This window comes from Oryx dammah, unplaced genomic scaffold (assembly GCF_014754425.2).
Source record: "Oryx dammah isolate SB20612 unplaced genomic scaffold, SCBI_Odam_1.1 HiC_scaffold_25, whole genome shotgun sequence".
Classification (NCBI taxonomy): domain Eukaryota; kingdom Metazoa; phylum Chordata; class Mammalia; order Artiodactyla; family Bovidae; genus Oryx; species Oryx dammah.
In genome coordinates this window covers 3,853,275-3,874,650 of record NW_024070209.1, presented here as the reverse complement: position 1 = coordinate 3,874,650, position 21,376 = coordinate 3,853,275, and the positions used below count along the sequence as shown (strand labels likewise).

The window sequence follows — 21,376 nt, the reverse complement described above, 5'->3', positions numbered from 1 at the left end:
GTTCTTGCTGTGATGAAACATTGATGTCAGAGAGGCACATATGTTCTCTGAAAGACCTATACATGAAGGTTCATAGCAGCTTTATTCATAATAGCAAAACCTGGAAACAGCCCATATGTTCTTTGGCAGGTGACTGGTTAAACAAACTGTGGTGCCTCCATACTAGGGACTGTCAAATAATGAAAAGAGAGGAACTGTGATACATGGCATTCTGGATCTCAGGGGAATTGTGCTCAGTTTAAAAACCCAGTTTTTGGACTTCCCTGGTGGTAAAGAATCTGCCTGCCAGTGCAGGATACACAAGTTCGATCCCTGATCTGGGAGGATCCCACCTGCTGCAGAGCGACTAAGCCCACGTGCCGCAACTACTGAGCCTGTGCTCTAGAGCCAGCGAGCTGCTGCTCCTGAGCCAGTGAGCTGCTGCTCCTGAAGCCCATGCTCTGCCACAAGAGAACCCACTGCAGTGAGAGACCCACGCGCCACAACTGGAGAGGAGTCCCACAGCTGGAGACGAGCTTGCACGGCAGCGAAGACCCAGCACAGCCAGAAACAAGTAAAGTAATAAGAACCCAGTCTTCATTAAAAACAAAAATACCTTTGGCTGCACCCTGTGGGATCTTAGTTCCCCAACCAGAGATCAAACCCACACCCCCTGCATTGGAAGGCAGGGTCGTAGCCACTGAACCACCAGGGAAGTCCTTATATAGCTTTCTTGAAATGGCAAAATTACGGAGATGGAGAACAGACTCTTGGTTTCCAGAGGCGTGGAAGGGGAAAAGCGGGGGGAGGTGGCTGTGAATATAAAGAGCAGCGTGAGAATCCCTGTGATGGAACTGTCCTGTATCCCAGCTCTGGTGGTGCTCCTGCAAACGTACACACACATGTTCAGATTGCATGGAACGAAACACAGAGACACACAAACCACACCCACACAGAGCTAAGTCTGTGTAAAACTGCTGAGATTTGAATAGGTGGATGAGTTGTGTCAGAGTCAATTTACTGATGGTGATATGCTGTAGTTTTATCAGAAGATGTATATTGGGACTGTTTGGGGTCTCTCTGTATTATTTTTTCATAGCTGTAAATGATATACAATTATCTTTAAAAGTCTTTTTAGAAAGCAAAGTTGTTTGCTAAGAGTGGAACAAAGCAATATTTCTAATTTAATATAAAAGTGAATTTTTTTGTGATAGCCAAGTTTAGTGTACTAAATTTAAATAGGTATTTAATTATTTCATCTACACTTCTGTATATGTCAGTCAGTACCAAGCTTGTTTTTTAATCTGCTTGTTGGGAAAACTTGGGATTGCCTGGTATTTGGGGTCATCTTTTCTTTGGGCATCCACAGTCAGCGTTTGGTGTGAGCGTGGGCATCTCTGGGAGAGCAAGGTTAAGTGCTAGTGGGAACTCTGTGCTCTGGTTTTCCCTCAGGCCTCCCTACACGCTCTGAGTGTATAAAACTGGTGTTTGTGTTTACTGATGAGTTCCCAGGCTTTAGGATTGTGTCTGGAACATAATCAAAGCTCTGTAAATACTGGTGAGTCAAAATTGTATGCGTGCGTGCCAAGTCACTTCAGTCATGTCCAGGCTCCTCTGTTCGTGGGATTCTCCAGGCATGAATACTGGAGTCGATTGCTATGCCCTCCTCCAGCGATCTTCCTGACCCAGAGATTGGCAGGCAGGTTCTTTACCACTGTGCCACCTGGGAAGCCCAGTCAAAATCATGCCTTTCCAAATACAGCTACTGTTTCTTCACAGACAGGAAGAAAGCTTATAGGACTCAAATCTATGAAAAACCCAAATATTGAAATAAGTAAAAATTACTTAGCAGATAACTGAAAATGATAACATGTCATTAGAAAAAGGAAGAGTTTTCCTGGGATATTAAAATCATCAGTGGTAAAGAATATTTTTAAAAGAATGTATGCATAGGTAAAAAAGAAATCATCTTGTGACTTTAAAATTCTCTGAACACTTGGAAGAAGAAGTCTTTGCAGACACTCATGAGCCTCGATCTCTGTCAACTCCCTGTTGGACTGATAAACTTGCCAGTAACACGTGGTGATGCCAGAGCACATGGGGTTAACGGCTACACTGAGTTGCTGCTGCTGCTGCTGCTGCTAAGTTACTTCAGTCGTGTCCGACTCTGTGCGACCCCATAAACAACAGCCCACCAGGCTCCCCCGTCCCCGGGATTCTCCAGGCAAGAACACTGGAGTGGGTTGCCATTTCCTTCTCCAATGCATGAAAGTGAAAAGTGAAAGTGAAGTCGCTCAGTCCTGTCCGACTCCTAGCGACCCCATGGACTGCAGCCCACCAGGCTCCTCTATCATGGGATTCTCCAGGCAAGAGTACTAGAGTGGGGTGCCATTTGAAAAAAGAACTTTTAGGAACCAGTCCTACAGAAATGAATAGCACTGATGTGAAATGTGAGCATTGTTTCCATTGACAAAGAATGAGAAACAGCCTGGGTGTCTGCCTGTGAACAAACAGATGATTTGTCCACGGATCCCCGGCGATACTATACATTTATTGAAGAGACTGCTTTAAATATATACTTATTAACCTGGAAAGGTAGTCATGATATATTAGGAGGAAAAATCCAGTTTAATAAAAATCTAAAGGTGGGTGGGAACCTTAAGGTAGGTTTGCCTGTCTGGTCTCCCTGTGTTGTATATGCATTCTAAAGGTGGCCAGTGGGTGCACACCCAGCCTTGAAGTTTAGTCACCTCCACTAGAAGGGTGGAGGGTAAAGAAGGAAAACTAGGTGGTGTTTTTTTTTAAATGACTTGTTACATGTATTATGTTAAAAGAAAAAAAAAATGTTTTTTAAAGGCCTGTAAAATTCTTTTCCTTTGAAAAGAAAACAGGTTAGTGTGAAATCCTATTGGGAGGCATAAAAGGGCCAAGATGAGTAATTCATGGAATGCTTTGTAATTTCTCATAGTGAGGGAGTGGTTTTATTGATTTGCTGTGTGCATCTGCCATTTTATTTTCTACATTTCCCTTTAATAAAATTTATTTTTATTGTTTAGTTTTTTCCTTTTCATTTTATTTTTTTAAATTATTATTATTTTGGGGGGGCGACACTATGAGGCATGTGGGACCTTCCCTGACCAAGGATATACCCTGGTGCTTCTGAGTCGCTTCAGTCGTGGCCGACTCTGTGTGACCCCATAGACGGCTGCCCACCAGGCTCCGCCGTCCCTGGGATTCTCCAGGCAAGAACACTGGAGTGGGTTGCCATTTCCTTCTCCAGTGCCTGAAAGTGAAAAGTGAAAGTGAAGTCGCTCAGTCGTTCTGACTCAGCGACCCCATGGATTGCAGCCTCCAGGCTCCTCTGCCCATGGGATTTTCCAGGCAAGAATACTGAGGATATAACCTGGGCCCCCTGAATTGGGAACTCAGAGTCTTAACTACTGGACTGCCAGGGAAGTCCTAAAATTTATTTTTATTTTCATCATTTTGACCATTGTTTTCTTGATTGTCATTATAAAAGTGTGCTTGAGTTTTTGCAAAGAGTGTCCCATCTAAATCTTCCCTTCTCTTTCTGATTCATTAATATGATTATTCATTCTTTAGCTTGAAGATGATATTATTGTCAAACAGAATTACTTTAACACCATAAAAAATTTTGCACTTCAACTTTCTTCTGAGGAATGGATGATACTTGAGTTCTCCCAGCTGGGATTCATTGGTAAGAAAAGTGGCAGATTTATCTACTTTTCAGAAATAACTGTGATTCTTAGAATCTTGGACTGTTTTTTCACCCTAAAAAGTTTGTCTCTTTTTTTCTCTGGAAAAGGATTGCTTTTAAAGAAATTTACTAATAACTTAAGTAGTTATGATAACTACCTAATAAGTTAGGTAGACTTCCATGTATAAAATGTTGAAATCAGCTCAGAGTAGTATTTGCAGAGGTCTCACATGGTAGTATTTACTCTGGAGTTCTGCAAGGCAGCCCTGCTGACTTTCCGTGCTGAAAGAACCAGCCATGGTCCTTGGGAGTATGTCTGGTTCCTTCTCTGACACCTCTAGTTCCTGTTTTAAAGCCCAGAGCTTTTGCAAGATTGAGGTCCTTTGAAAAAGAATGCTGCATTAATGGCTTTTTAATAGGAATTCCTGGTAGTCAGTGTAGTACGTGAAGTTCTTGTTCAGTCATTAATTTGTATTCATGAGTGCTTTTATGGGCTGGTCAGGGTGCTTATTTTAAAAGCTTTTTTTTTGTTTTCATTAAAATTCCTAAATCATCCAACTAAAGAGAATATCTTTAAAGTTGAAGATTGAAGGAAATTTATGGGTTTTTAGAAAACACCCCAGAGAATAATATTTTACTTCCTATAATGCTTTAAATCTGTAAATATTAGAGGCTGAGGCTTTGACCTTGTTGATCATTTATCTCAAAACTCAAAAAATATTTGTGAAGGTTTCAGTGAAGACAGAATTAGCAGTCCTTGTGTTTTGCTTTTATTAATTTGGTTAAAATTTTGTTTAAACTTAAGTTCCTTTTTTATGAGGAGCAGTTTAATGAGACATGAAGGAAACATCTCTAGTCTCTTCTTGAATCCTTTGAGCTGGTGGTGGTATGATAGATTTTGTAGTAGAGAAAATCAAGGGTTCCATTTATATCAGGTGACAACTTAGCTAAAGCAAATTTGTTTTTGACAAGAGAGATGGGACAATTATTCATAAGGATTTATAGTTGAAAGCACAAGCTTCAGTGTATTGGTTGCATGGACTTCACTCATTGAAGTCATTTTGATGGTTGCCTTCTTATTACAGTTACTGATTGGGAGTGTCTTTTCAGGTAAAATGTTTCAAGCACCCGACCTCACTCTGATTGTGGAATTCATATTTATGTTCTATAAGGAGAAACCCATTGACTGGCTCTTGGACCATATTCTGTGGGTGAAAGTCTGCAACCCTGAAAAAGATGCAGTAAGTCTTATCTCTTAGGAGAAAGGAACAGGCTTATTTTATGTATTTAGTGAAAGTGATGACTCCTAGGGAACCAGATTTTGTAAAGGAACAGTTAAATAGGTAGCTGAAAACAAACCATTGTTGCATTCTCTGTTTAAAAAAAAAAAAGTCACTTTCTTAGAGCAACTCATAGAATGTAGCAAAATAGCAGAGTGCCTACTTTCCAACAGTGACTGAACATAGAAATTGATTCAATCAACTCATTTTTATGATGTAAGCCCTTACCTGTATTTTCCTTGTGGATTTACAGGAATTTTTACTGTAGGACACAGAACCATTAATGTCATCTTCACATTCATACAACATACTTGCATTTAATTGCTTCCATGCAGTTTTACCTAATACATGGTTAGGTTCTAAAATGAGCTTGTGAGGTAAAAGCCTTTGAAAATAAAAATTAAAACCATGAAGACCCATTATCTCACTCTTCTTTCTTTCGCCCATAGCATGTCAGTTGCTTCCACTAGGATGTCAAGGAAACTATCGCCATGCACTTGCTTGCTCCAGAATCAGTCCCTCTGAGGGTGGTCTAGGAGACTCTTCCAAGCGTTACGCTTATTTCACTAAGCATAATACGCTCAAGGGCCATCCTTGTTGCAAATGAAGAGATTTCATCTTTCATATGTCTGAGTAGTATTCCACTTGTGTGTGTGTATACACAGCACATCTTTACCCATTCATCCATTGATGGGTACTCGGGTTACTTCCATATCACGCCTGTTGTAAATAATGTTGTGATGAGCATAGGGCTGCCTCTGCTTTTGCTGATGAGTGTTTTTGTGTTCTTTGGATAAGTACCCAGAAATGGGATAGCTGGGTCACATGGGACTTCTGTTGTTAATTTTTTGAGCAGTCTCCAGCACCAATTTACATTCCCACCAGTAGTACCAAATAAAAGCATGTTGATACAGAAAAGAGAGTAGTTGTTACCAGAGGGGCAAGGGCAGGGGGTAAGGGGAGGTAAAATAGTGGAAATATAATGTTCACACATGAAACTTATATTATAAACTGTTACTGTAAATAAGAGATAAAAACAATTCACACATTATTCCGAAGGTTTATGGACCTACTCTGACTCCTCAGCCCCAAATGTGTTATCTGTTTGCCTGTGTGTTGAGTGATGGGGTTGGCCTCAGACCCTGCTCCCTCTGCCCGCCTCCACCATCCCTCCTCTCCCTGCTCCTCCCCTGTCCTCGCCTCCTTCCCTTTCCTTTCCTCTCCTTCCTCGTGACTGTTGTGTTTGTATAAAAATATTTTTTAAATGTTTGTGTAAATAAATTTATTTTTATAATTTATAAAATTATTTTATAATTTTAAAATAAAATTTTATTAATTTTAATAAACAAATTTATTTTTATTAAATATATAAAATTTAATAATTATAAAATTAAAATATGTAAGAATTTATAAAATTTTATACAAAATGTTTGAATATATAAAATTGCACCTCTACTCTTCCATTAGCAATAAAAAAGCTCTTGAGAAAAATTAGTCATTTTAACACACAGAAAATTATCAGGTTTTTCAAGACAAAATGCCATATACATTTGTCTTCTTCATTATGTTCTTGACCCAAAACTTATAAAAGTCATTGAAAATGGAAAGAGTTTATGAAATTCTTCAGAACATACCTGTCCTGAAGCACCGAGCTAGTGAACACACGGGAGCCCGGCCAGCGCTGTGGGTCCGCCAGGTGTGATCACCATGACAGCAGCTTGTAATCTGAAATCTGGGCCACGCGACACTTGGAGCTGAAATTTAGATGTCCCTCAGCTGTGTCGAGATGGATTTGTCTGACTGTTTCCTTGCCTGTAGTCTACTTACTGCCTCCCATTTTCACATTGCTTTGATGCAACAAAATGGGCCTTATCTGCAAATTCTTCATTGTATTATTTTGTGTAGCTATTTTGTGTATTTGAACCAAGCCTCTAGGGTTGGTGCATTTTAATATTAAAAGCCAAATTGATACTGACACTTTGTAAAAGGTGGTTGAAATTATATCCTTATCTCTTCCCATAGAAGTGCTTATGTTAAATTTCTTCTTCATGTCTGTTTATTAAGTTGGTAGAAAATCTATTAACTTCTCGGAAAGGACCCTAAATAAAAAACCCATGACTTGGAGTTATGAGATGCAATTGGATTTTCTTTTTAATATTTATTCTTCTAAAGGATGTCTCAGCTTTCAGAGGAGGACAAGATGTCACTTTCTAGTGTAACACTAACATTCCTCTTTAATATTTAGAAACACTGTGATCGACAGAAGGCAAATCTGCGAATTCGTTTCAGACCATCCCTTTTCCAACATGTCGGTCTGCATTCTTCACTCACAGGAAAAATTCAGAAACTCACGGTTAGTGATTTAATTTTATTTTTCTCATGCACAGACAATTTGCTGTTTAATGTATAATCATTGTTCTTCTTAAGTATAAATAAGCTGTATGTTATAGCTGATTCGCTGTTGTACAGCAGAAACTAACACATTGTAAAGCAGTTATACTCCAATTAAAAAAAACAACAACAAAGCAGATAACTAATAAGGACCTACTGTATGGCATCGGGAGCTCTATCCAATATTCTGTAACGGCTTTAGATAGGAAAAGAATCTAAAAAGAAGTGGATATATGTGATTTACTTTGCTGTATACCTGAAACGAACACAACATTGTAAATCAACTATACTCCAATAAAAATTAAGTAAATACAAAGCGATTCTGAACAAAAAAAAAAAATAAGCTGTATGTTGTTTAATAGCATATATGTCTTTCCTCCTAGGATAAAGATTACATGAAACCATTACTGCTCAAAATCCATGTAAACCCCCCTGCAGAGGTATCTACTTCTTTGAAGGTCTACCAAGGTCACACACTGGAGAAAACTTACATGGGTGAGGACTTCTTCTGGGCTATAACCCCGGTAGCTGGAGACTACATCCTATTTAAATTCGACAAGCCAGTCAATGTGGAAAGGTAGGTCTTTATTGAAATAAAATTTGGTCTTACAATTTAGACCTTTTCTTTACAACGTGATTTACGGTAGATTTTTTTTTTTTTTTTTTTGGTATATGTAACACATATAAAGAATCAATGAGTCCTAACTGTTAGATTATAAAATATGTGGGGTTTCCCAGGTGGTGAAGTTAATAATTCTCCTGCCAAGGCGGGAGATGTAAAAGATGAAGATTCGATCCCTGGGTCAGGAAGATCTCCTGTAGAAGGAAATGGCAACCCACTCCAGTATTCTTGCCTGGAGAATTCCATGGCCAGAGGAGCCTGGCTGGCTGCAGTCCGTGGGTTCGCAGTGAGCACTCAGGCAGGCACATAAAATACATTTCCTACAACTCAGTAATATCATGGGTGGGTTGCTTTCAGATAGAACACTGGCATTTAGTATGTTAGATAAATTCTATTGGTATTTCTGAAAGTATATTTAGTATAGATTTTTTTAAATATACTTGTTTTTTATTTATAACTTACCTGGTCACACTGGGTCTTAGTTGCAAGATGCAGGATCTTTTAGTTGTGGCCTGTGGAATTGCAGGGAGCATGCAGTCTTAACTGTTGGACCACCAGGGAAGTCCCTAGTAGAGATTTCTAATACTTTTATGTGGAACTCTTCCTCAGAATCTCCAATTCGTTTTCCTGCCCTTGCCTTAGAATATCCCTTAAGATTTGACTGTGAGCTGGTGGACGGCGCAGCAACCGGCTGAAATGATAAAATTTACCAGAGTATGACTATTCCTAGGTAGTGATTTTGCAAGTGCTGGATGACCTTTAGTATATGCCGTGGAGGAATTTACAACCCTTTTCTTCTTCTTTTTTTAAAATTAGAAGATAATTACTTTACAATATGGTAATAGTTTTTGCCATATGTCAGCATGAATGAGCATTAGGTATATGTATGTCCCCTCCCTCTTGAACACTCCTCTTCCCCCCCCCGACCCCTCAAGGCTGTTGCAGAGCACTGGCTTTGGGCTCCCTGCATCTACGTTGAACCCCCACTGGCTGTCTGCTTTACACGTAGTAATATAAATGTCTCAGTGCTGTTTCTCCCATTTCGTCCCCCTCTCCTCTTCCCCCACCGTGTCCCAAATGTCTGTGTCTCCTTTGCCGGCTTGCAAGTAGGATTGTCAGTACTGTGGTTTTAGATTGGTATGTACGCATTAATATACGATGTTTGTCTTTTACTTTCTGACTTATTTCCCTCTGTATAATAGGCTCTAGGTCCATCCGCCTTATTAGAACTGACTCAAATGTGTTCCTTTTTATGGCTGAGTAATACTCCATTGTGTATCTGTACCACAGCTTCCTTATCCATTCATCTGTTGGTGGACATCTAGGTTGCTACCATGTCCTACCTATGGTAAATTGTGCTGCAGTGAACGTTGGGGTACATGTGTCTTAGAACCCTTTTCTGTGATTTGGGGTTTATGTTCACTTTGAAAACGTTGGGGCTTTTTCTTTCCCATTTTTCACCTAATAGTCACAATTCCTTCAATCTTTCCCCTGTTTTGGGTATGTTCCCCAGACTGTCTGTGGCATACTTACATATAATCCCCAGAATAGAATATAATTTCCTAGCCTGTGGCATATGGTGTTATGTGTTTTCCTGTGAAGGCCATTTGATTTTTAGAATTTGTCAAATATTTGACCACCTTAATAATTCTTTTTAAGGTGGTCAGTAACAATGTATAGCTACATGTAATGCTATTAATTTTCTTTTCTTACTCTAAGCTGATTCTAAAGAGGAATTTAAGCATAAAAATGTTATAAGCAATGGGAAGATCACTGGCAAAACATATTAAACTTACGAGTAAAATTTTTCACTTATATGAGTATTTAATATTGGTTTTATTGTTATTTAATGTTCATTTTATACTGTATAGTGGAACTCTGCCCTGAGAGGTATTGTTCACCACATTTTCATGAGTCATCCTAGAATCAGAAACAACAGTTTTCACTTCAACAAGAATAGCCTGAAACCAATTTATGGGTTTATTTTTAGCACATAAAAATAGTTCCATCAAAGAATCTGCTAAAGAGCTCATATATTGGAGATCAAACTTAGTAACAACAAATATATTTACAGTAAACCTCTGTGAAGTAATATTTACGATGACTCTATTGCGGGCACTTTCCTAGTGAAACACAAGTCTTCTAAAATAGTAGTATATAAGAATTTTCTTGACCTTCCTAGGACAGAAAAAAGGGATTACTGGATTTTTGCCATAATTTACTCGCTGAGAGGGGAAGTAGCAAAATTTATTAATACAGGAATGAAGTGTTAAAAATATTCTTTCTATAACATATGTGTGCATTATACAAAAATTTTAAAGTGTGAAAATGAGGAAAGTACTTCCCTGGTGGCCCAATGGTTAAGATTTTGCCTTGTGATACAGGGGCTGTAGGTTGGATCCCTGGTCAGGCAGCTAAGATCCCACAAGCCCTATGACCAAAAACATAAAACAGAGGCAATATTGTAACAAACTCAATAAAGACTAAAAATGGTTCACATTAAAAAAAAATCTTAAAAAATACCGAGGAAAAAATCATAACCCCAAGGAAACCATTATAACCATATTGGCACCTTTTTTCTTCGTAATTCTGTGTATTTTCGACATTAAGACCATAGTCTACATGTAGTTTTATATCTGACGTTTTCCATTATACTCTGTTGTGACCGACAAGTATTGAGTTGGTCCAAACGTCTATTCAGGTTTTCCCATAGCATCTTACAGGAGAACCCAAACGAACTTTTGGGCCAATCAAGTATTTTGATGACTGCACAATATTTCATTGCATGGTTTTACCATCGTGTACATCTTACAGTGTTAAACTTTTTAGGTGATATGGAGGTTTTCACTGTGAATAATTACATAGTGAACACCTCTGAATCAGTCTGTCTTAACTCCAGATCATATCCATGGGCTCTTTTCTAAAAAGTGGCTTCCCCGTCCCATGATTTGGCATCTGTAGTTGAGTTATTGAATGGCCTGTGGTTATATGACATTCTGAGTCAAAGATGTCTTTAAAAAAAGTATCTCATCTGGAAACTCTAGGAGTTAGTTTTGGTATATTTAGCTTAGAAGCAGCTTCTTATTAGGGTCCCCTGGTCTGTGTGACATTTGAAAACAAAATTCTTGACCACAAATACCTTACTATAAGGGTATCACAACTATTCTGTGACTGTTACTCACTATTTTTAATATATAAGGTAGTTTAATTAATTCTCAGGAACTTTCTGGTATAACTGTGCGAGATAGATGGAAATAGCTGATTGTATTGAGGAGACATGGGCTCAGAAAGCTTAACGAAACTTGCACAAGATGAGAATTTCAGGAAATGAGAGATCCAGGGAGGAGCCTCTGACTCCTTACCATGAGCTTTTAACCACTGAACTTCACTAAACTAAAGTTTTAGGTTTAGACTTAGGTATGCTTTGCACCCTATCCAGCTTCCACCCTCTCTCACACACTTGGCATGCACACACTAGTTTTCAAAGTATCAAAACACTAGAATATTATACCCAGAGAGTATTTGAAATGGTTGGATGGTATCATCAGCTCAATGGACATGAGTTTGAACAAACTCCAGGAGATACTGAAGGTTAGGGAAACCTGCCGTGCTGCATTCCATGGGGTTGCACACAGGACTTAGCGATTGAACAACAGTGTCATGTAATCAGTCATGATATCCAAAGATTTGTTAATGTCGACAAATGGAGTGAGTCTGATATTTGGAATTGGTTAATTCACTTTATCTGTTCTTACCCAAATTATTTATATTAGCTAAAACTAGTCTCTGAACTTGCCACAACTCCTTGCTGTCCTAGTGAACATTTTGTCTGATACAAGATCCAGTAGTGGGACTTCCCTGGTGGTCCAGTGGTTTAAGAGTTTGTCTTGCAAGGCAGGGGGCACAGGTTCGAACCCCGGTCAGGGAACTAAGATCCCACATGCCGTGGAGCAACTAAGCCTGCGTACCACAGCTACTGAGGCCGCATGCCACAATGAAGGATCCTCCATGCTGCAGCTAAGGCCCAATGCAGCCAAATAAATAACAAATAAATATAGAAAAAAAGATACAGTAGTGTTCTATAGCGGCTACAATTGTCATTTTCCATCAAGAAATTTATATACTTAAAGCAGTGTAAACAGCAACAAAAAACTGTTACATTTTTTTGTTTTTTGGTCTTTTAAGTGCATTATTATGTTAGCAGCAAGCATGCCCCTCTGACAGAGGAGTATCCTCCTTAGTTTTTTAATATCCATGCAGCTATTCAGAACACATGATGTGTAGTTACAAATTCTAGTGTCAACCTTATGCTAAGGTAAAGGCCATCTTCCTGAATCTTTGTCAAATCTGATTCATATTCTTATTTTTATGTTTGTCTTTCCAGTTATTTGTTCCATAGTGGCAACCAGGAACATCCAGGGGATATTCTGCTCAACACAACTGTGGAAGTTTTGCCTTTGAAGGTATGACTATGTTTCCCCCTCAGTCTCCTTTGAGAACTAATACTGATAGACTTGATTTGAGGCTCTTCTTGCTTATGAAAGAAAATTTTCATGATTGCAGGATCTTGGTGGTGAGTCATACTGATTCTTGGGAACTATGAAACACCTAGTATATTGTCCTGTTTGCCTTATTCATAGAAAGAGCCTTTATTTTGTTTCCGATTGGGAGATTACTTGGACATTTGTACTGGGAAAATAAATGAATCATTATTTGATGTTAATGCTTACTTGCTGTTTGTATTTTGAATCCCAAAATACCATGTAGTTTCAGTGCCTGTTGAGTAGTACAGAAAATTATTGGTCTTTTAGGAATGCTTTGGAGAAGGAGATGGCAATCCACTCCAGTAGTCCTGCCTGGAGAATCCCATGAACAGAGAAGCCTGGCGGGCTACCAGTCCATGGGGTCACAGAGTCAGACACGACTGAGTGACTTTCACAAGGGATGTTTAACATCTTTCTAGTTAACACATAGTTCTTTACTTCTGTTTTTAATAGAAAATTGCATTCTATTAAATTGATCTAAATTGGGAAATAATTAAAATCTAAAATTCCTAGCCCCAGTATATTATATACAGAGTCAGATGATGGTTTAAGACAAGAGCACTTAACATTAATAAGCCTTTTGAGGTTCAAGACTGAAATGGCATTTTCTCTTCAGAGGTAGCTCTGCCACAGATGTCACTTTTTTGTTTATAAAATGGATTGATGACTTAGATTTACTTTAAATAGAAGTAATTATTCATGTCTTTGTTCTGTTTTAGAGTGAAGGTTTGGAAATCAGCAAAGAAACCAAAGACAAACGATTAGAAGACGGTTATTTCAGAATAGGTGAGACTCACTTTACACTGGGAAAATGTCCTTTCCTTTTCTGAACCTAGTCCTAAAGTAATTTTAAGTTCTTTTCAGATGTTAAGCAGGTTTAGGATTATATACACCAGTGTACTCTTTGTATTGTTCTTATGTTCTAGTACATTCTTTTATTGTTATCTTGACCTAACTGGGATTTCAGAGCAATGGTTCATTTCCTGGTTCCTCTTTCTCTCTCTCTCCTGTTTCATTGCTGTCACTGGCAGGTAATCCATCTTCAGCTGCCTTCTGCAGGCTCATACTGGATGCCCTTAGCAGGCTCCTCTCGTGGTCTCAACAATACCCGAGGGCCAGAATCCATGCCTTTAGCCCTGCCTCCCTCCTGAGCTTTAAGGCTCTACTGAGGTACCCGTTGAAAAGCTTCCTGGAGGCCACTTGGCCATCTACCCTGGGTGTCTGTAGTACGGACATTTCTTTATTGATCACCATGGTTTGTGCCATCAGTGTTCATCTAGGTGCCTGGTCTAACCTTGGGAGACACCCTGAAATCCCACACCCCTTTAGTGTCCATTAGCATAAAATATCTGCATTAAGGCCCCTACATGTGCATGAGTTCTATTCTGAGAGTGCGTTCCTAAGTCCAATTTGTTCGTTAAGTCCAACAAAGTTAGTCTAGGTACCTAACACAATCAGCTATAGAGTTGTTGCTGTTCAGTTGCTAAGTCATGTCCGACTCTTGCGACCCTATGGACCGTAGCCTGCCAGACTCTTCTGTCCATGAGATCTCCTAGGCAAGAATACTGGAGTGGGTAGCCATTTCCTCTCCAGCGGATCTTCCCAACCCAGAGATCGAACCTGGGTCTCCTGCATTGGACAAGGCAATGGCAACCCACCGCAGTGTTTTGCCTGGAGAATCCCGGGGACGGGGGGGCCTGGTGGGCTGCCGTCTGTGGGGTCACACAGAGTCAGACATGACTGGGGCGACTTAGCAGCAGCAGCAGGGTCTTTGTTGCTGTGGGGGCTTTTCTCTGGCTGTAGAGAGTGGGCGCTGCTCTCTAGCTGCAATGTGTGGGCTTCTCATTGTGGTGGATGCTCTTGTTGTGGAACACGGGCTCTAGGGTGCGTGGGCTCAGTAGTTGCAGTTCCCGGGCTCGAGAGCACAGGCTCAGTGGTTGTGGCACACGGGCTTAGTTGCTCTGGGGCATGTGGGATCTTCCTGGACCAGGGATCAAACCCGCATCTCCTGCACTGACAGGTGGATTCTTTACCACTGAGCCATCAGGGAAGCCCTCCAGCAGCGTTATGTTCAGTGAATATCACTCAGTTTTTGCTACAAGGTTTGTGCAATAAGCCTGACTAATTTCTATGTCATTTTAGTGGATTGATGAGTTTAATTATTTTTATATTTGGGTTATATTTTAGCCCACTCTAGAAATGTTCATAAAATTAGCTGTGTATGTGAGACATTTATTAACCCTATTACCTGTCAGTTATTTAATTTCTGAGAATGTTCTAGGTTATGAAAGTAGCATAGAAAATAGAGACATTTATGATTAAATGTCTTTGGCAGTAATTTGAAGGTAATGGCCATCTAAAACATCAACTCATACATATTTAGAACCAGAAGAGAACTGTTGGGCGATGAGACCTAGGAACTTGTAGAACAAAAGCATGCATCAGAAGCAAAAGCAACTGATTTTTTTTTTCAACTGAATATAAAAAAATCTGCTCCCTTAAGAAGCATGCTTTAGTGGAATAGTGTGTGAGGGGCTTCACAGACCTTCTTCTAGTGAGTCTACCATAACTGGTAACAGTTACTTTTCATAAAAGCACAGCAAATGGGGAACCATTTACTTATAACATCTGAATCTCAGTAAAAACATTAAGAGTCTGTGGCATTAGAGGGACTTCCTTGTTGTTCCAGCAGTTAAGATGTCACCTTCCATTGCAGGGGAATAAAGGTTCGATCCTTGGTCAGGAAGCTAAGATTCCACATGCCTTTTGGCTAAAAAATGGAAACATAAAACAGAAGCAGTATTGTTACAGATTTCAATAAAAGACTTTATTTTTAAAATGGTCCACATCAAAAAATCTAAAAAAAAAAAAAAACAGTTTATGGCATTGGAGCTCTGACCATTGCCTACTCTGGCCAAGCTCAGTGACACAGAAGCTCCTTTCTGCTTGTCCAGCCATGATTGCTGAGTCTGCCTCCTGCCAGTTCCTGCTCCAGGGCGAAGGCATCTCACCAGGAAAGGCAGGCCACCAGCACCTGTCATCTCCCCGTGCCCAACCCCAGCTCCCTTGCAGAAGTTCTCTCCGGACCCTTGGAGGCCTGAGGGTCCCTTCCTCCATCCCACCTCCATTCCCAGGGCAAAGTTTCGTTGCAGGCCTGGCAGGGCATGAATTCTTGGTCCCCATTGCCTCTCCCTGCCCACTGGGCCCCTCATGCTGGGAGAAGTCAGCAGGATATGAAGGGCTACTGCTGCAACCCAGAGGTTGTACACCTCTGCTTGAACAGCAGGAGTGTCACTTTCCCCCAGCTGCTGTCCTTGCCAGGGATCCTGAGCAGTGCTGCCGAGGTGTGCTCCAGGGGAGAGGCAGCCCATCAGAACAAGGAGCTCCGTAGCTCGCCCTAAGGGGACTGACTTGGAACAGAGCTTGGGGAAGTTCACGCTCAAGGGTGCTGTGGAATATGATGGAGATTTATGGTAAACAATTGGGAGGAAACTGGTAGCTACATTCAAGCTAAACTGTAGCCCATACAGTAGGTCATGACAGAGAGAACCAGAGAAAGAGATAGGTAATAAGAATCCTCTTGGGACTTTCCTGGCCATCCAGCGGTTAAAACTCTGCCTTCCATGCACTGGCATGCGGATTCTTCACCAGCTGTGCCACCCGCAGAGTCCTAGAAGTACCTAAAGAGTGATTCCAAGGGCTGAAACTGCTACTGATTTGTCTTCCTACTGCCTCTTGGAGAATCTGGCACACGTGAATATCCATGTTTGTTGAAATCCATGTGTGACATATCATACAAACTGTTGTCCATGAACAAATTGGAATTTTAGCAAATGAGAAAGAGTAAAGCAAATTTGTGTATCTGCCATGTTTGAGAAATGAGCTGGTCTGGTTCACAACTATGTAGAACAGAACCAGGAGGCCAGCAGTAAGCAAGACATTTACTTCAGTTGTCAAAATACTTATTACAAATCCAAAGGTCAAAAAAGTCCCACACGTTATGAAGAGCAAAGTTTCTCAATCTTCACTTCAGAAAATATTTACCGATGGGTGTTCCTATTATTTGTCTTCCATTGAGGATTATGAGTAAGCAGGTGGCTGGAACTGCAGCAGTGGCCAAGGGAGAGGCTGATCATGGCTGCCTTCCAAGAGACTAACGCATATGGAGGTGCCTAATAATTTTTGGTTTGGGTAGTGCTATCAGCTGAATTGTGGCCCTGCATCAAATTCATATGCTGAAGCTCTAGCATCCATGTGACTAGATTTGGAGGTACAACTTTTCAAGAGGTAATTAAGATTAAATAAATTGGGGGCATGTAGGATGAACTGGGAGATTGGGATTGACACATAAACACTATTGATACGATGTATAAAATAGACAATGAGAACCTACAGTATAGTACAAGGAACTCTACTCAGTGCTCTCCGATGGCCTAAACGTGAAGGAAATCCCCAGAAGACGGGATGTATGTATATGTGCAATTGGTTCACTTTGCTGTACAGTAGAAACTAACACAACATTGTAAAGCAACTATACTCAATAAAAAGTAATTAAAAAAAAAAAAAAAAACTCTGCCTTCCAGTGAAGTGGGAACAGGTTCGTTCCCTGGCCAGGGAATTAAGATCCATATGCCGTAGGGTATAGCTGAAAAGTTAAAAGAAAAAAAAAAAAGGTAACTACTATCCTAAATTTTTTGGTTACTGTTTCCATCTATGCTTTTAATATACATGTAATATACCCCTGAATAATGCATACTTATTTCAAAATATAAATGATTGTCATTCTGTAATCTACAATTTTTTGTCTCTTACCATTGTGAGATTCAACCATGTGGATCTGTGTATCTATGGATCATTTATTTTCACTGCTGGATAGATCTCCAGAGATGATTACATTACTGTCTGTTCTGTTTGGTCATAAAGTTTGTCTTCATCTTTTTGCTGGTCTAAAAACTTATGCACGTGTACTAGACTTTCTCTCCAGTGTATGCTTAGAAATGGAAGTAACTCACAACTTCATCATCTACAACTTTACTTCATTCTCTCTATTCTTTCTTCATTCTTTTAATTGGCTGCCTAATATTCCCTTGTATTAGCATGTCCTAATTTAATTAGTCAGTCTGCTAATCATTGCTACTAAAATCGTTTGCAATTTTTGCTGCAGTCTGTATATGCTTTCTGCACATGCTAGAGTATTTCTTCAGTATAAATTGCTAGGTGAGAGGGTTTTAATGAAGCCAGTCTTATCATTTACTAATTATTTTTCTAATTAAATGAACTCATCAGGTGACAGATTCAGATATCTCATAAAATATTTCAAGTTCCACAGTACTTTTCAGCCCTGAATCCACTTCCTAACTAAATATTAAATAGTACTGTTTTTGTAGCATACAAAACAGTTCAGTCAGTTCAGTCGCTCAGTCATGTCCGACTCTTTGCGACCCCATGAATCGCAGCACACCAAGCCTCCCTGTCCATCACCAACTCCCAGATTTCACTCACACTCACGTCCATTGAGTTGCTGATGCCATCCAGCCATCTCATCCTCTGTCGTCCCCTTCTCCTCCTGCCCCCAATCCCTCCCAGCGTCAGAGTCTTTTCCAGTGAGTCAGCTCTTCGCATGAGGTGGCCAAAGTACTGGAGTTTCAGCTTCAGCATCATTCCTTCCAAAGAACACCCAGGGCTGATCTCCTTTAGCATGGACTGGTTGGATTTCCTTGCAGTCCAAGGCACTCTCAGGAGTCTTCTCCAACAGCATCAATTCTATGGACATACTTTTATGAAACAAATATTAATAATTTTTAATAAAAACATTACTTAGGAAGTTCATATGTTGAATATTTCCTGTGCAAATGATATATGTAAATGTGTAATTGAATCCCTCTGCTGTGCTCCTGAACACTGTAAATCAACTAGGCTTGCGTGCTACGTTGCTTCAGTCGTGTCCGACTCTCTGTGAACCTGTGGACTGTAGCCCGCCAGGCTCCTTTGTCTGTGGGATTCTCCAGGCAAGAATACTGGAGTGGACTGCTGTGCTCTCCTTCAGGAGATCTTCCCAGCCCAGGGATCAAACCCTCATCTTTTACATCTCCTGTGTTGGTGGGTGGGTTCTTTACCACTAGCACCACCTGGGAAACCCAAAAACTATACTCCAGTATAAAATAAAAATTAAAAGCAAGAATAGACATGATTATTCAAGAAAATGAGTATAAACTTTACCTGTATGGTTTTCAACTTAAGTGTGTCTTATCTTATTTTGAGCCTGGTCATTATGTTTTGAGACTTGAGAATTGACACATCATTTAACAGCACAAGGGTTAAGCTGCTTGTTTGAATGGCCTGTGAGCAAAGAATGTTGAAACTTTTTTCATTGTTTATTCTCATTGTTAAGTGGTTGAAAAAAATAAGAATAGTACTATGTCATGATATGTAAAAATTAGAAAACATTCCCATTTCAGTGCCCATGAATGGTTTGTTTAGAACATAGCCACGCTCATTTGTTTCTGTGTTGTCTGTGTGTGTCTTTTTGCTACAGCAGCAGAGATAAGCGAGCAGTTGCCAAAGAGATGGAGGTGGTGCTCCCATTGCTTTGAGTTGCTGCTCAGTGTACTACCAATAGCACTGATGCCTTACAGTTTGGCAGGGTTTGATGTGCCACACACATCACTCAATTTTGACATTTAAAAAAAAATTACCAGTAATTACCCTTCAGGTAAAAACAAGAGAGTGGATTTTGATGAATATGGGTTCTTTTTACAAAGTTAGATGGTACATCATTGTGTTGACTCTGTAAAGGAACTGTACTAAAGAGTATGTTACCAAAGTGACCACTCAGAACAATATCCCTAGCTCACAGGAAAGCAATGGTCAGAAAAACTAGAAAGTTTAAAATACATCTCCTCACTGAGAGTTTCTTCACAAAAATAAAAGATTCTAATGAGGCTGTAACCAAAGTGGCTCACATGTTAGCAAGCAAGAAATCCATTCACCAGTGTTTAGCTGTAACAGCCAGAGATACGTGTACACAGAAAATAATCTTATTTCAGACCATTAGACTTTCAGTAATAACTTGATTGAGGAGTTGAGGACCTTGAGAGCAATGTCAGTAATCAAAAGGCAAGCAAATTATTTGAGTAGTTTTTTTTTTTTTTGGCTTGAGTTGATAGATACTACTGCCTTATCTGTTAACAACTGCTGCCTTGCTATTTGGAGTCAATGCCAGGTTTGAAGTGACTGAAGAACTGGCCTCTGCGAATAGTCTGTAGAGAACAAGGGCAGGCAAGAGTGTTTTCAAGCAAGTCGAGAAGACAAAATTTGTACAGCCTGAAGCGGAATCTGCTAGGATGTGTTGCAGTGAATGGTGGTGAAAATGATGTTTGTGTAGGAGAAGGGTTTGATGGACAGAGTTACAAAGCTTGTGAAACTAAGTGTTTACTGCTGTGTTTAAATGGGTAACCAACAAAGACCCACTGTATCGCATATGGAACTCTGCTCATTGTTAGGCGGCAACCTGGATGGGAGGGGAGTTTGGGAGAGAATGGATACATGTATATGTATGGCTGAGTTGTTCTGCTGTGCACCTGAAACCATCACAGCATGGTTAATCAGCTATAAATGTAAAATGAAAAGTTTTAAAAAGCCATAAGGTGTTTCAAGCCCATGGTTATCTTACTATGTGTCGATAGATGTTTTACAGAGTGTTTGAATCTGTCATGTATGATTAATTTATTGAACTAGTAGTATTGCCAGTGAATTTTATTCACTCTCATTGACTTCATCAACATCAGTTCTGTGAATTTTTGTCAGAAATAAGAACTGAATATTCTGACTTGCCCTACCAAACAGCAGTTCTGGGGCTTAGCAGTGATAAAATTTTATTTATTTATTTTTAAGCTCTGGAATAAGAATTGAAAATTTTCCAAGTGAGAAAGTTTTTGAGTGCCTTCGACTATGGTTATCTTTTTGAAAATAAGTTTTTGCTTCAGACCTGATAATGTTTCTTAGTGAATTCAACCTAAAATTATTAAAATAAAACAGTTCTTATGTGTAAAACTTATATTTCATTCAAGTCACTTTGGTGACACCAAACTGCAGGAAATATCAAGCTAATTGAGGAGGTTCCACCTAACCTTTGATTGGAAGTGATTCATCTGTAATGTTATGATAAGGTAGATATCTTTTGAAGAAAAGACTCTTAATAGAATTTGACGCAGATACCTTCCAAGTCATGGATATGCTCCATTAAATCTTGTGCTTATGGATTAGTAACATTATTTGGCAGTATCTTATTTAGGCTGTGTGAAAGGAAAGCTTCAAGATATATCAAAATCTCATATGTTATGTGGCAGTTTGGAGGGGAGGAGAGTCTGGGGAAGAGTGGATATATGTATATGTATGGCTGAGTCCTTTTGCTGTTCACCTGAAGAGATCACAACATTGTTTATCAGCTATACTCTAAAATAAAAAGTTTTTTTTAAAAGTCAGTGGATAAGCCATATCTTTTAATGCTATACAGATTATTTCAGGACTTTTTTTTACTTTACCAAAGAGTGTTGCACAAATGTTTAATAGTAAATAAATATGGATTGAGAAAAATATTTTAAATTGAAAAGTAAATGTCTTCATAAAAAGAAGCCTCATTATAGATCCACATTAACAGATTAATATTTGTGATCAATTTTAATAAGGAACATTGAATTTGAGTCCCAGTTAATTAAAAAAAAGATACTGAGTTATTTTGAATTTCAAAATAAATAAAAATAAAAGATAAAATACTTAGTTGAAAATTTGAATTTCATCAATAAAAATTTTATGGAAATTAGTTTTTCTCTTTTCCTATACA

General features: G+C 39.3%; 1 protein-coding gene across 1 annotated transcript in view; it reads left to right on the top strand.

The window, feature by feature from the left end:
- Positions 1 to 21,376, top strand: part of MGAT4A (alpha-1,3-mannosyl-glycoprotein 4-beta-N-acetylglucosaminyltransferase A) — a 126,097-nt gene that overhangs the window by 97,549 nt on the left and 7,172 nt on the right. The window contains exons 8-13 of the mRNA XM_040267639.1: positions 3,583 to 3,697; positions 4,808 to 4,938; positions 7,223 to 7,330; positions 7,752 to 7,945; positions 12,375 to 12,453; positions 13,254 to 13,320. Of these exons, the coding sequence (XP_040123573.1) occupies positions 3,583 to 3,697; positions 4,808 to 4,938; positions 7,223 to 7,330; positions 7,752 to 7,945; positions 12,375 to 12,453; positions 13,254 to 13,320 (694 nt within the window). The remainder of the gene's footprint in view (positions 1 to 3,582; positions 3,698 to 4,807; positions 4,939 to 7,222; positions 7,331 to 7,751; positions 7,946 to 12,374; positions 12,454 to 13,253; positions 13,321 to 21,376) is intronic.